At 65.4% G+C, this 12,106-nt stretch overlaps 1 protein-coding gene across 2 annotated transcripts; it reads right to left on the bottom strand.

Moving 5' to 3' along the window:
* Nucleotides 1-2,242: 2,242 nt before the first annotated feature.
* On the bottom strand, nucleotides 2,243-11,716 carry NTRK1 (neurotrophic receptor tyrosine kinase 1). Of its 2 annotated transcripts, XM_042784997.1 has the most exons (17): nucleotides 11,501-11,716; nucleotides 9,653-9,727; nucleotides 9,387-9,458; nucleotides 8,875-8,943; nucleotides 8,580-8,734; nucleotides 8,282-8,430; nucleotides 8,013-8,139; nucleotides 7,595-7,924; nucleotides 7,324-7,341; nucleotides 7,126-7,184; nucleotides 6,765-6,867; nucleotides 6,236-6,382; nucleotides 6,003-6,133; nucleotides 5,748-5,920; nucleotides 3,647-3,887; nucleotides 3,084-3,242; nucleotides 2,243-2,983 (listed from the first exon to the last, which is right to left on the bottom strand). In XM_042784997.1, the coding sequence occupies exons 1-17, from the start codon at nucleotides 11,692-11,694 to the stop codon at nucleotides 2,798-2,800; spliced, it is 2,388 nt and encodes a 795-aa protein (XP_042640931.1). In that variant the 5' UTR covers nucleotides 11,695-11,716; the 3' UTR covers nucleotides 2,243-2,797. The 2 variants fall into 2 exon arrangements, with proteins under 2 accessions (XP_042640931.1, XP_042640932.1); XM_042784998.1 differs by lacking the exon at nucleotides 7,324-7,341.
* Between the last annotated feature and the right edge of the window lie 390 nt (nucleotides 11,717-12,106).

The following is a 12,106-nucleotide window of genomic DNA, read 5'->3' as shown; positions in this document are numbered from 1 at the left end:
TTTTAGGGGCTTGCTGGTGGAGGGGTGGGACCCCCCAGGGAACACCCCCAGCCCCACCAGCGTCTCAGCCAGCAGCATTGGGGGAGCACAGTGGGACCCCCCCACCCATGCAGGATGCGGCCATGGACCACCAGCGGCTCTTGGCAGCTGCGTTGGCTGCAAGAGGCAGAATCGGGCCCGGGACCCCAAAACCCTCCTCAACCCCCGTTAGCGGGGCCAGGCCGCGGTGCCGCTGGGGCGGGCGGCTTTGCCAGGGAGCGGAGCCGTTAATTACCTCATTGCCAGAGTCCATTACCGCTCCCCCCGGAGCCGGTGAAATGGAGAAACTGCGGCAGGAGAGGGGGGGAATAAAATCAATCGGGGCTGAACCCTTCAGGGAGAGGGGCTGGGGGGGATTAACTCTTCCCTGACTGTCTTTAAGGGGGGAAACTGAGGCACAGCCACTCGCCCGTGGGGGGAAACTGAGGCACGGCTGCGGGGAAGCCCACCCAGCATGGCGAGGAGGGTCACCACGGCGCACCGTCCCTCTTGGGGCGCTGGGCTGCGGCAATCTGCGGCGCGGGGCTGGAAAAGCTCAAGGTTGTAATCTTGTTCCTTCCTCAAATTAGATAACAGGGGGGGGAAAAAAAAGGTCATAAATCAGCGCGGGCAGCGATTAGAGACCCCGAGGAAGCAGGTGGGGGGGCTCCACCGGCCGGGCTGCGCTCGAGCGGGGCCGGATCCTGCCCATGCCAGCTCGGTGAAGATTTGGGGCCAGACGGAGGGACCGGAGCCGCGGGCTGGGGGCTGGATCCGGCCCCGCCGCGGGGTTTGGGCTGGATTACAGCCTGGGAGCCGCAGGGCACTGGGGACGGCTCCAGTTTCCTCCAGTTCTCATCGTGTCACACCCAGGCCCCGGCACCCGGCACAGCCCCGAGCCCCTCAGCACCCGCTGCAGCTCCCCCCCTACCCCGTCCCCTCGGCCGCTCCCGCTGTGCCTCAGTTTCCCCTACGAGCCCGCTTTCCTCACGCTTATCTCAGGTCACCGTGGGTAACAAAGGAGCTGCCAGGGCCCTGCCTGCGCTGCCTAATTAGCCAGATGAAATCAATTCAGCTCCATTACGGTCAGATCCAGGTCTCAACCATTACCAAGGCGGCCGGAGAGCCCAGGGAAGGATGATGGAGTGGACGCTACAGGGCATGCGATAACCCCCTGGCTCCGGTGAGGGGGTGCGGGGAAGGGAGGGCTTTGCCCTTTGGGGGTGAAGGGGGGGTTTGGTTTTGTGCTACAAAGTCTTACCCTCCCCCCCCGGCACCTTGGCGAGGGGACCCAGGTGTCCAGGCCGGGGTGTGGCATAAGCATCCCTGGAGGGATGCTCAAGGTGGTCTCCATGGCACAGCCAAAAAAATTCCTCTCAGGGATGGGGACGGGGATGTCAGCCCTGCATCTCGGGCACACATCATCCCTGCATCCCAGGATCTCGTCCCTGCATCTCGGGCACACATCATCCCTGCATCCCAGGATCACATCCCTGCATCCCGGGCACACATCATCCCTGCATCCCAGGATCTCGTCCCTGCATCTCGGGCACACATCATCCCTGCATCCCAGGATCACATCCCTGCATCCCGGGCACACATCATCCCTGCATCCCAGGATCTCGTCCCTGCATCCCGGGCACACATCATCCCTGCATCCCGGGATCTCATCCCTGCATCCCGGGAACACATCATCCCTGCATCCGGGATCTCATCCTTGCATCCCAGGCACACATCATCCCTGCATCCCAGGATCTCATCTCATCCCTGCATCCCAGGCACACATCATCCCTGCATCCTGGGATCTCATCCCTGCGTCTCGGGCACACATCATCCCTGCATCCCAGGATCTCACCCCTGCATCCCGGGAACACATCATCCCTGCATCCGGGATCTCATCCCTGCATCCTGGGCACACATCATCCCTGCATCTGGGATCTCATCCCTGCATCCCAGGCACACATCATCCCTGCATCCGGGATCTCATCTCATCCCTGCATCCCAGGCACACATCATCCCTGCATCCTGGAATCTCATCTCATCCCTGCATCCCAGGCACACACCATCCCCACATCCTGAGATCTCTGGGGCAGCACATGCCCTCCAGCTCCTCTTCCCCAGCATAGAGCCTCCCAGGTCCAAAAAAAAACCCTTTTTCTCCCCAAAAACCTTCCATCCTGCCCCGTGCCCGGCAGATGCCCCGGAGCAGGCGGGTCCCAGCAAGGGGGGGGAGAGATGGACAGTTTTATTCTCGACCAGTTTCACTGCAGAGTGGACGAGCGCAGGGTGTCCCCGCCAGCCGGGGACCAGGACAGGGGACAGAGGAGCAGCCAAGCCACGGGGTGCCCCCAACCCCCCCCCGGAGAGCTGATCCCCCCCAGCTCCTGTACCAGCATGGACCCAGTGCTGGGGTGGGGGGGTGTCTCTGCTGTACCCCCCCCCCCCACCCACCCGAGCCAACCCACATCAGCCAAGCGCCTCCATCCTGGCACACGGGGGGAAAAGCCAAGGAGCCTGGGGGCACAGCCACAATCCCGGGGGGCAAAGCCTCGGGGGGCCCCCAGCCCAGCCCTACAGCCCCCTGGGGGGGGGGGGGGGCCGGTATTTTCCACTATAAATAAGATTTCAGCCCTCTCCCCCTATTGCATCGAGGCATCAGTCCGGGGGGGCTCCGTTGGGGCAGGGGGAGCCACATCCCCTGGGGCAGCGGGGAGGGCTGGGGGGGGGGGGGGGGGACACACAACGGGGAGCAGAGGAGGGATGGGGGGGGGGGGGGGGCTCAGCCCAGGATGTCAAGGTAGACGGGGGGGTTCTTGAGGAGGGCCTGGAGGCGGCTGTGGATGTCCTTGATGGGCCGGCGCTGCTGGGGCTCCCGCTGCCAGCAGCTCTGCATGACGGCGTACACCTCGGAGGGACACGTGCGAGGACGCTCCAGCTCCCTCCCCTGCGTGATGCACTCGATGGCCTGCGGGAACGGGGGGTTGGAGATGGTGTACCCCGCCCTGGGTACCTCCCCCCCTGCCTCGAGAAGGGGGTCATGCCCCCCCCCAGCTTTACTCGCTCACCTCCGTGTTGGAAAGCTGGTACCAGGGCTGCTTCCCGTAGGTGAAGATCTCCCAGAGCACCACACCGAAGCTCCAGATATCGCTCTCGGTGGTGAATTTACGGTAGAGGATGCTCTCGGGGGGCATCCAACGGATGGGCAGCATGGTCCTGCCCCCCACCTGCCCGCAGCGGGGCTGTCAGTGGGGCAGGGCCCCCCTCCCCCCCTACCATTTATCCCCTAGCCCTGCTCATTAACACCTTCAGACTAGATAGAACAAAGAAATTTTTGACGCTGGGGCGGGGTGGGGGGGTGAGACACTGGAGCAGGCTGCCCAGAGAGGTGGCGGATGTCCCGACTCTGGAAATATTCAAGGTCAAGTTCAACGGGGATCTGAGCAACCTGAGGTGGTTGAAGATGTCCCTGCTCGTGGCGGGGGGTTGGACTAGATGAGCTTGAAAGGTCCCATCCAACCTGAACCACCCTGTGATTAAATATGGATGGAGACGAGGTGGGAGGCAGCAGCTAAGAGGGAAAATTAAGAGTGACACCCCCACCACCACCCCCACCCCGCAGCCTGCTCACCCGGTAATAATCAGTGCTGTAGATGTCCCGGGACATGCCGAAATCCCCGATTTTCACCACCAGGTCGTGGCCCACCAGGCAGTTGCGGGTGGCCAGGTCACGGTGGACGAAGTGGAGGGAGGCGAGGTAGACCATGCCCGAGGCGATCTGCGTGGCGATGTGCAGCATGTGGCTGAGCGTGAGCTGCCCCCGGGGCTGCCCCTGCCCCTGGTCCAGGATCTTGGCGTCGGGGCCGTGGGACCTGCCGGGGCAAAAAGGGGGGGGGGTGCTCGGAGAAGGGCAGGGGGTGTGCAAAGGCTGGGCACACACGCGGCAGGAAGGGTGTGCATGTGTGTACGCATGTGCATGCGTGCCCGGGAAGGGAGCGCACGTGTGCGTGCATGCAAAGAGAGGAAGGGTATGCACAAGTGTGCACATGTGCCAGGAAAGGGGGGGGGGTGTGCACAGGGGAGGGGCGTGCACGTGTGTGCATGTGTGCCAGGGAAGGGGGTGCACATGTGTGCATGCACACAGAGGAAGGGCACACGCATATGCACACACATGCCAGGGAAGGGTATGCATACGTGCCAGGGAAGCGGGTGCATGTGTGTGCGTGCACGCAGGGGAAGTGCACATGCATACATGCACACGTGCCAGGGAAGGGTGTGCACGTGTGTGTACATGCACGAAGGAAAGGGATGCATGTGTGTGCGTGCATGCAGGGGAAGTGCACACACATACATGCACATGTGCCAGGGAAGGGTGTGCATATGTGCCAGGGAAGGGTGTGCACGTGTGTGTACATGCACAAAGGAATGGGATGCACGTGTGTGCATGCACGCAGGGGAAGTGCACACACATACATGCACACGTGCCAGGGAAGGGTGTGCACGTGTGTGTGTATGCACAGGGGAAAGGCATGCACGTGTGTGCAGGCATGCTAGGGAAGAGCGTAAACATGAATGCATGCACACAGGGGAATTACATGCACATATATGCACACATGCCAGAGAAGAATGTGCACATGTGTGTACATGCATGAGGGAAAGGGATGCAGGTGTGTGCATGCATGCAGGGGAAGTGCACACACGTACATGCACACGTGCCAGGGAAGGGTGTGCACGTGTGTGTGTATGCACAAGGGAAGGGTGTGCACATATGTGTGCACAGGGAAAGGGTGTGCACATATGTGTGCACACAGGGGAAGGGTGTGGACATGTGAGTGCACACAGGGGAAGGGTGTGCACATGTGTGTACACAGGGGAAGGGTGTGCACATGTGAGTGCACACAGGGGAAGGGTATGCACATGTGTGTGCACAGGTACCAGGGACAGGCATGCACTTGTGTGCACGCATGCCAGAGGAGGGTGTGCACATCTGTGTGCACGTGCAGGAGGAAGGCATGCAGACGCACGGGGAAAAGGCATGCTCTTGCGTGCACACATGCCAGGGAAGGGTGTGCACATGTGTGCGTGCCCAGGGAGAAGGTGTACATGTGTGTGCCAGGACGCCAGGGAAGGGAGTGCACGCGTGTGCATGGACCAGCACGCCGGGGAAGCCTGCGTGTCAGGGCGTGCGAGCCCACACAGGCCAGGCACGAAAGCGCGGTGGTGCGTGTGAAATGACACGTGTGAAGCGGCGCGTGCGAGGCAGCACGCGTGAAGCGGGGCATACGAGGCGGGCCGGGGGCCAGCAAGGCTCCAGCCACTCTGCCTTTGATGCCGAGCGCGGCTGACAACCGTGCTGGGGAGGCCGGGATTTTTTTTATTTTTTTTTTTTTTTTTTTTTTTTTTTTTTGCTCGGCAGAACCATTAATGCCAACTCCCATAACAATAATCATAAAAGCCACGTCTCAGAGCTCATCGTGCGGCCACTAAAGCGATGCCTCTGGCAGCGCCCCCCCCCCCCCCCCCCTCGTCTAGCAGCAATACCTGGGGGGGCAATCGAAAAGTCTCTGCTTATTCCAGTTGATGGCCAATCTCTCTCTATTTAAGCCTCTCAGACAGCTAATCTAATCAATATTGCAAGGAGGGCTGCATTAGCAGGGAGCAGGCTGGCTGTGCTGATGGAGCAGAGGGGGGGGCTGGGGCCACAGGACCCCCACCCCCCCCCCCCACCCCACCTGAGGAAGCGGTTGAGGTCGCCGTGCTTCATGTACTCGAAGACCATGATGAGGGGTTCGCCCTCGGTGCAGACGCCGTAGAACTTGACGATGTGCTCGTGCTGCAGCACCGTCAGCAGCTCGGCTTCGCGTTGGAAATCCAAGCGGGCGCTTTCCGTCACCTCCTTCAGCGCCTGCCAGCACAGGGCGTCAAACCACCCCCCCCGCGACATCATCCCCCCCCCCCCCCCACCACCTCCTCCTCCTCCTCCTCACCTTCACGGCCACCAGCATCTTCTCCTGCTCGGGGAGGAGGTTGTAGCACTCGGCCAAGAAAACCTTCCCGAAGGCGCCTTCGCCCAGCTCCCACTTCAGCACGATGTCCCGCCGCTGCACGTGGTGCACGCCTGGGGGGGGGCCCCCACCCGTCACCGCCCCCCTCAAGGGGAGGACGCTTGGGGATCACGGTGGCGTGTGCCGTCCCGTCCTGTCCCAGTCCCAGCACTTACAGGCATCGCAGAAATACTGCGGGTTCTCGATGAAGTTGCTCTTCAGCCCCTCCAGCTTGCTCTCGGCCGAGGAGAGGGGGCTGCTGCCCAAGTTCATGAAGTGCAAGGACATGGCCAGGTCGTCCTCTTGGGCCAGCACCGCCGAGCCTTGAGGGGACAAGGACAAGGCCATCGGGGGGGGGGTGTCCCACGGCCCTCCCCGCCCCCCCCCCCCCCCCCCCAGCCAGTGAAGCCAGTGCCAGGCTCTGCCGAGCATCCCCCCGCCCCAACTGGCCCCCGGGGGGCCAGGCAGCCCGATCAAACCCATTTAGAGGCTGAATCCATTCCAGGAGTGAATTAGCAGCTGCTGCCTGTGCTGCCGGGGGTGGTGATGGTGGGGGGAATCGGCACACCCCCACCCCCCCCCACCCCCCCCCCCCAGTCCCCACTCATTGTCCCAACCTCGGCCACCCCACAGATGCGGGAACCGGGGTGTCCCCGTGCTCGGCTCGAATCCCCCCGCGGCGCCGGGCGAGGCGAGGGGACTCACGGTTAATGCCGAACTTGGACCGGCGCCCGCACTTGTTGAGCACGAGGAGCATGATGGAGAGGAAGAGGCAGGCAAACACGGCCAGCGCCACGGCCACCGAGACCTGGTGACAGCAGGGACGGGGCTCAGGCTGGGGTCCCACCAAGTCCCTTTCCTCCAGCCTTTGGGAAGGGCTGAAGGTGGCCCCAGGTCCCAGGATCTGCCCCGCAGGGGAAACTGAGGCACCAGGGCTCTGTCCTTCATCCCCAGCACATGTCCCCATCCCACTCGGCTCTGGTTCGGCTGTCCCCTGAGGGTCTGTGCCACCCTCCCAAAGATGTCCTGGTCCCCCCCATCCCAATCCACAGAGTATCCCCCTCACCCCAAACGTGTGCTCATCCTTCGTCTCCACAGGGCCCTCCAGCGAGCTGTTCCTGGTGCCTGGGGCAGGGAGAAGGGCACAGGCTGAGCGTGGGGCAGGGGGTCCCCCCCAGCAAGGCAGGGGGGTAACCCCAGAATGTAGGGGGGATGCCGGGGCAGGGGGTTGTGCCCGTGGGGAGCTGCGTGCCCGCTCACTCACCCAGCGGAGACAGAGACACTGGTGCAGCCCAAAGGGAGAGAGAAAGGAGAAACACTCATTCCCCCCAGGCGAGAGCACCCCGTCCTCCCTCCACACCCCTGGGGAAACTGAGGCACGCCGAGGCTTGCTCGGAGCCAGTGGGCAGAGCCAGATCCAACTGGTTTTGCACACCAGAGCGAGGAGAGACGCGGCGCATCACCTCCACCGAGGCCGGGGAGAGCCCCCAGACCCTCCCCACCCCCAACCATGCCCGGCCTTTGTCGGCACCCACCGGGGATGGGCTCCTCGGGGCTGAAGCTGAAGGGGTTTTCCATGAAACGCCCCTGGATGCTGCGGGTGGCGAAACCCAGGGGGTTGTGGACCAGGAGGGTGTAGTTGCCGTTGTTGACGTGCGTGGGGCGGTTGAGCTGGAGGCAGCCGTGGAGGACGGTGGAGTTGTGCTCGTACTCCACGATGCGGGTGTGGATGTAGGGACCCTCGGCCAGGGCCGTGCCGTTGAAGAGCCAGCGGATGCTGGGGACCGGGTTGCCATCCACCGAGAAGGGGATGCACCAGAAGTGCTGGGGGATGGCTTCGTGCAGGAGCAGGATCACGGGTGGGACTGGGGGGGAAGACAGAGCCGGGTGGGTCCCCAAGATGGACCCCTCAACCCCAGAGACCCCCACGCCGGTCCCCTCCGGGCTGCTCACAGGTGACATTTAGCATCACGCTGTCCTCCCCTGGCCCCGCCGTGTTCTCCGCCCGGCACGTCAGCTCTTTGTGGTTGAGGTTGGCGGAGACGTTGCTGATCTCCAGGACAATCTCCCAGTCCGAGAGCTGCAGGTGATGGGGTGAGCAAACAGCCCCCCGGAGCTGAGCTCCCCCACACACACGCCCACTCCACCAGCGAGACGATGCTGTGGCAGGGACGGTGCTGCTGGGAAGGTCCCCGGCCGTGCCCCGGCGAGGCTGAGCTTGCCTTGGTGATGACGGGTGGCTCGGGTCCCACCTCGGGGACCACCCATTCCCCGGTGGCCGGTGGCTCGGCAGCGATGTGGCAGGTGAGGTTGACGCTGTCCCCTTGGCGCAGCACCGCTTCGGGGTGCTCGATGCGGACGGTCGGGGGCTCTACCGAGGAGGAGGAGGAGGTCAGAGGGGGCCACATCCCCCCCTTCCCCACGTCCCACGTTGTCCCCAGCCAAGTGACTCAGGAGCAGGGGGGGGGGGGGGACGGGACACACAAGCACCCAAACCCGGCGGGGTCCCCTGCCACGTACCGCAGGCGCGGAGGGGCTGGCTGCCCAGAGGGACCAGCACGCTGCCCTCCCAGCAGCCCAGCGACTGGTTGCCCAGTTCGGCCCGGCTCCCGTTCTGCCAGAGCTGCAGCCAGCGGAGGCCGCAGGAGCAGTTGAAGGGATTTCCCACCAGGATGCTGAGACGGGGCAGGGAAGGGGACAAGGGGTCAAACGGGTCACCTCGAGCCGTCCCCGCCTCCGCATCACCCCGGGGGTGCATCCCAGGCTGGGGATGCGCCGCACCCACCTTCCCCCCCCTCCCCGCAGCATCACTCACAGCTCTTGCAGGGGCAGATGTTGGAAGGTCTTCCAGGAAAGACTGTGCAGCGCGTTGGAGGAGAGATTCCTGCAAGGACAGTCCCCATCAGCCCACACCCCACCCCCCCTTCCCACTGCAGACCCCCATCCCACATCACCCCACCCTTGCAGAGGGTCTGGCCGTGACACTGGGCAGCACCGGGGCCACCGCTGTCACACCGTGACCAAGCAAAGCCACCTCTGCCAGGGGGTCAGGCACCTCCCTGCAAGGAGGGGAGCCCCACGCACCCCAAGACAGGGTTTTGTGTGTCGTCGTGTGTCGTCCCCCCCCCCCCGCCTTGATTTCTGGGGTCCCTTCCCACACTGGGGGGGGCCAGCAGCTGCCTGTGCTCCTGCCGGTCGATGGGTGATGGGCAGCGGGACACCATCAATCCTGCCTGGGTGCAGGGACCAGCCGCCCTGCACCACGGCCAAGTGCCTGCAGGGATGGGGGGACCTGAACCCCCAAACTGGGGGGGGGGGGATACTCACACATGGCTCAGCCTGGGGGTGTCCAGGAAGGCGTCGGCAGAGACGTGCTGCAGCCCCGACCTGAAGATGGTGCTGGAGAAAGGGAAGGGCTGAGCACCCGCACTGGGGACCCTGAATCCCCATCCTGGGAGCACCACCACCCCCCCCTTTCATCTCCCTGCAGCGGGATGAAGCTCTGGGGTTGCCCACATCCACCAGCGCGCCCCCCCCCCCCCCCCCCCCATTTCCCTGTGCAGGGAACCCCCCCCCCTGCCCCGGGTGCTCACAGGCTCCTGAGGTCCCGCAGCATCCTGGTGTCAGCCCGGGTCAAGGTCGTCAGTGTCTGCTGGTTCTCGATGATGCTGGAAGGGAAACGAGGCGGGGGGGGGGGTGGTCGGGGGAGCAGCCCCAGGACCCCCCATGCCAGGGGCTGCCAGCAAAGCGTGGGGCGATTTAGGAGTGGGGGCCCACGGCTCTTCCCCTCCCCACGCCAGCCCATGGATGGGGACGGGGACAGGGACAGAGCTGAGCTGTCCCACCGTGCCTCAGTTTCCCTCTGGGCAGAGAGGGAGGAGCTGGGGGGGGGGGGAGGGGGGCGGGGGGCACGGATCAGGTGGAGCTGAGGATGGCAGCAGCGGATCCCAACAGTGCGGAGGCTGAGCCGCTGCTTGGAGCCCACAGTCTCACCCAGAGAGCGAGTTTGCAGGGTCTCAGCCCCACGCCTTCATAGGTCCCCACCTTTCCTCACACCCCACAGTGTCCTGCGATGTAACGGGGGGCACCGAGTGTGTGTGTCCCCCCCCACTTCCCCTTTTCCCAAGGCAGGGTGTGAAGGGAAAGACCTTTGGGAGAGGGTACAGGGTTTTCCCACCTGCCCCACCCCACAGGCTGCTCCTGAGAACCCCAAATTGCCAGGGGTTAATTAAGGATTCAGACACACATGGAGGGGGTTTTGGTCCCACCGACCTCCGTGCGGGGAGGGGGGGTGGGGGTGTCCCTACCACCACCCCCTGGATGAGGCTGTGGGGATAGGAGGGAATCCAGGGCAGCAGGATGGCCGGGGGTCTCTCGGGGACCTCCACCCCCCACCCCCCCACCTCAGCAGCCAGCAAACAAAGAGCTGGCAGCGCCCCGCGGCGCAGCATCCCCCGGCACATGGGGGGAAACTGAGGCACAGAGACATGCCGCAGCCAGTCCCCCCCCCCCGGCAATGCGGCACAGCCAGGGCTGTGGCGGGGGGAGGACCCAGGAGTCTGGGCACCCCAACATCACTCAGCACCCCCCACACACACCTCTGCTCACTCCAGCCCCCCTCTCCCCACCATGCATCTTGGAGCAGGAGGATGAGGAAGAACAGAGATCCCCCAATCCAGTAAATTCGGGGTACCCCCCCCCCCCCCCCGCCCTCAGAATGCCAACCCACAGGCCCTGGGGCAACGTGACAGCCCTGCTGGGGTGGGGACGAGGGGGTCCGTCCCTCCCTGCACCCATGGCTTGGGTGCTCCCTGCCCGGGCACCCCGCCGTGCCCTTAGCCCATAGCTCCCACTGGCATCGCTGCGGGAGGGGGCAAAGAGTTGCCCCCAGTCCCTCACTCGCTCCTTGGGGGGATGCAGCAGGGCTCCCCTGCCCCCCGCTGTCTCTGCAGCCCCCCCAGCGCCTCCCACCAAGCAACCCCGTTCCCCACAGAGATCCCAGCCCCACAGCGGATCCCTGCTCCACCACCCCCATCATCACCGTCCCCCAGCCTCATCACCCCTGAGCCCCATCACCCCTGAGCCCCATCACCCCTGAGCCCCATCACCCCTGAGCCCCATCACCCCCCAGCCCCACCACCCTGTCCCTGAGGTCCGTCACCCCCGAGCCCTGTCACCCCATCCCCCAGCTCCACCACCCCCAGCCCCACTGCCCCGTCACCGCGCCCTTCACCCCCCATCATCATCAGCCCCATCACTCCCAGCCCCTCTGCTGGGTGTCCCTGAGCTCCAGCACCCCCAGCCCCAGCACCCCCACCTCCACCACCCTGTCCCCCAGCCCCATCACCCCCAAGCCCTGTCCCCCAAGCTCCATCACCCCCCCCCCCTCCATCACCCTGTCCCCCCCGCCCCCCCCCCCCCCCGGCCCCAGCCCCACTCACACGTCGGTGAAGCCGCCGGTCCCCAGCAGCCGGGCCAGGCTGCCCACGGTACCGGGCTCCCGGCAGACCAGGCTACCGGCCCGGGGGCAACGGCAGGACCGGGGGCAGGGACCGGCAGCGCCCGGGACGGGCAGGGGAAGCAGCAGCAGCAGCAGCAGCGCGGCCAGGCAGAGCCAGGCGGGCAGCGGCGGCATCGCGGGGCCGGTGCCCGGGGCCCGGTGCCCGGTGCCCGGTGCCGCCCTCCCTCGCACTTGCCCGGCAGCCCGAGCACGGGACCGTGCGGGGCTTAAAAGCAACGTAGGGACCGGCCTCCCGGGAGGGGCCGGCCGCTCCCCCCGCCCCGGCACCGCCCCGGCCCCGGCGACCCCCCCAACCCCGGCCGTGACTCACCGGCACTCGACACCCGGGAAGCCCCTGGACCGGGGAGGGGGGGGGGGGGGGGCGGGGGGCTCGGCCGCAGCCTTGCCCGGAACTCCCCGACCCACGGAGAGGGTGTCCCGCCGCACACGGGCACCGAGCAGGGGGCCTGCCTGCACCCCTCCCTGCACCCCTGCCTGCACCCCTGCACCCTGCCTGCACCCCTGCCTGCAACCTGCCTGCACTCTG

The sequence above is a fragment of the Tyto alba genome, unplaced genomic scaffold (genome assembly GCF_018691265.1).
Source record: "Tyto alba isolate M040663 unplaced genomic scaffold, T.alba_DEE_v4.0 Super-Scaffold_8, whole genome shotgun sequence".
NCBI lineage: Eukaryota > Metazoa > Chordata > Aves > Strigiformes > Tytonidae > Tyto > Tyto alba.
Note: the sequence above shows the minus strand (reverse complement) of the source record. Positions and strands in the feature narration are given on the sequence as shown.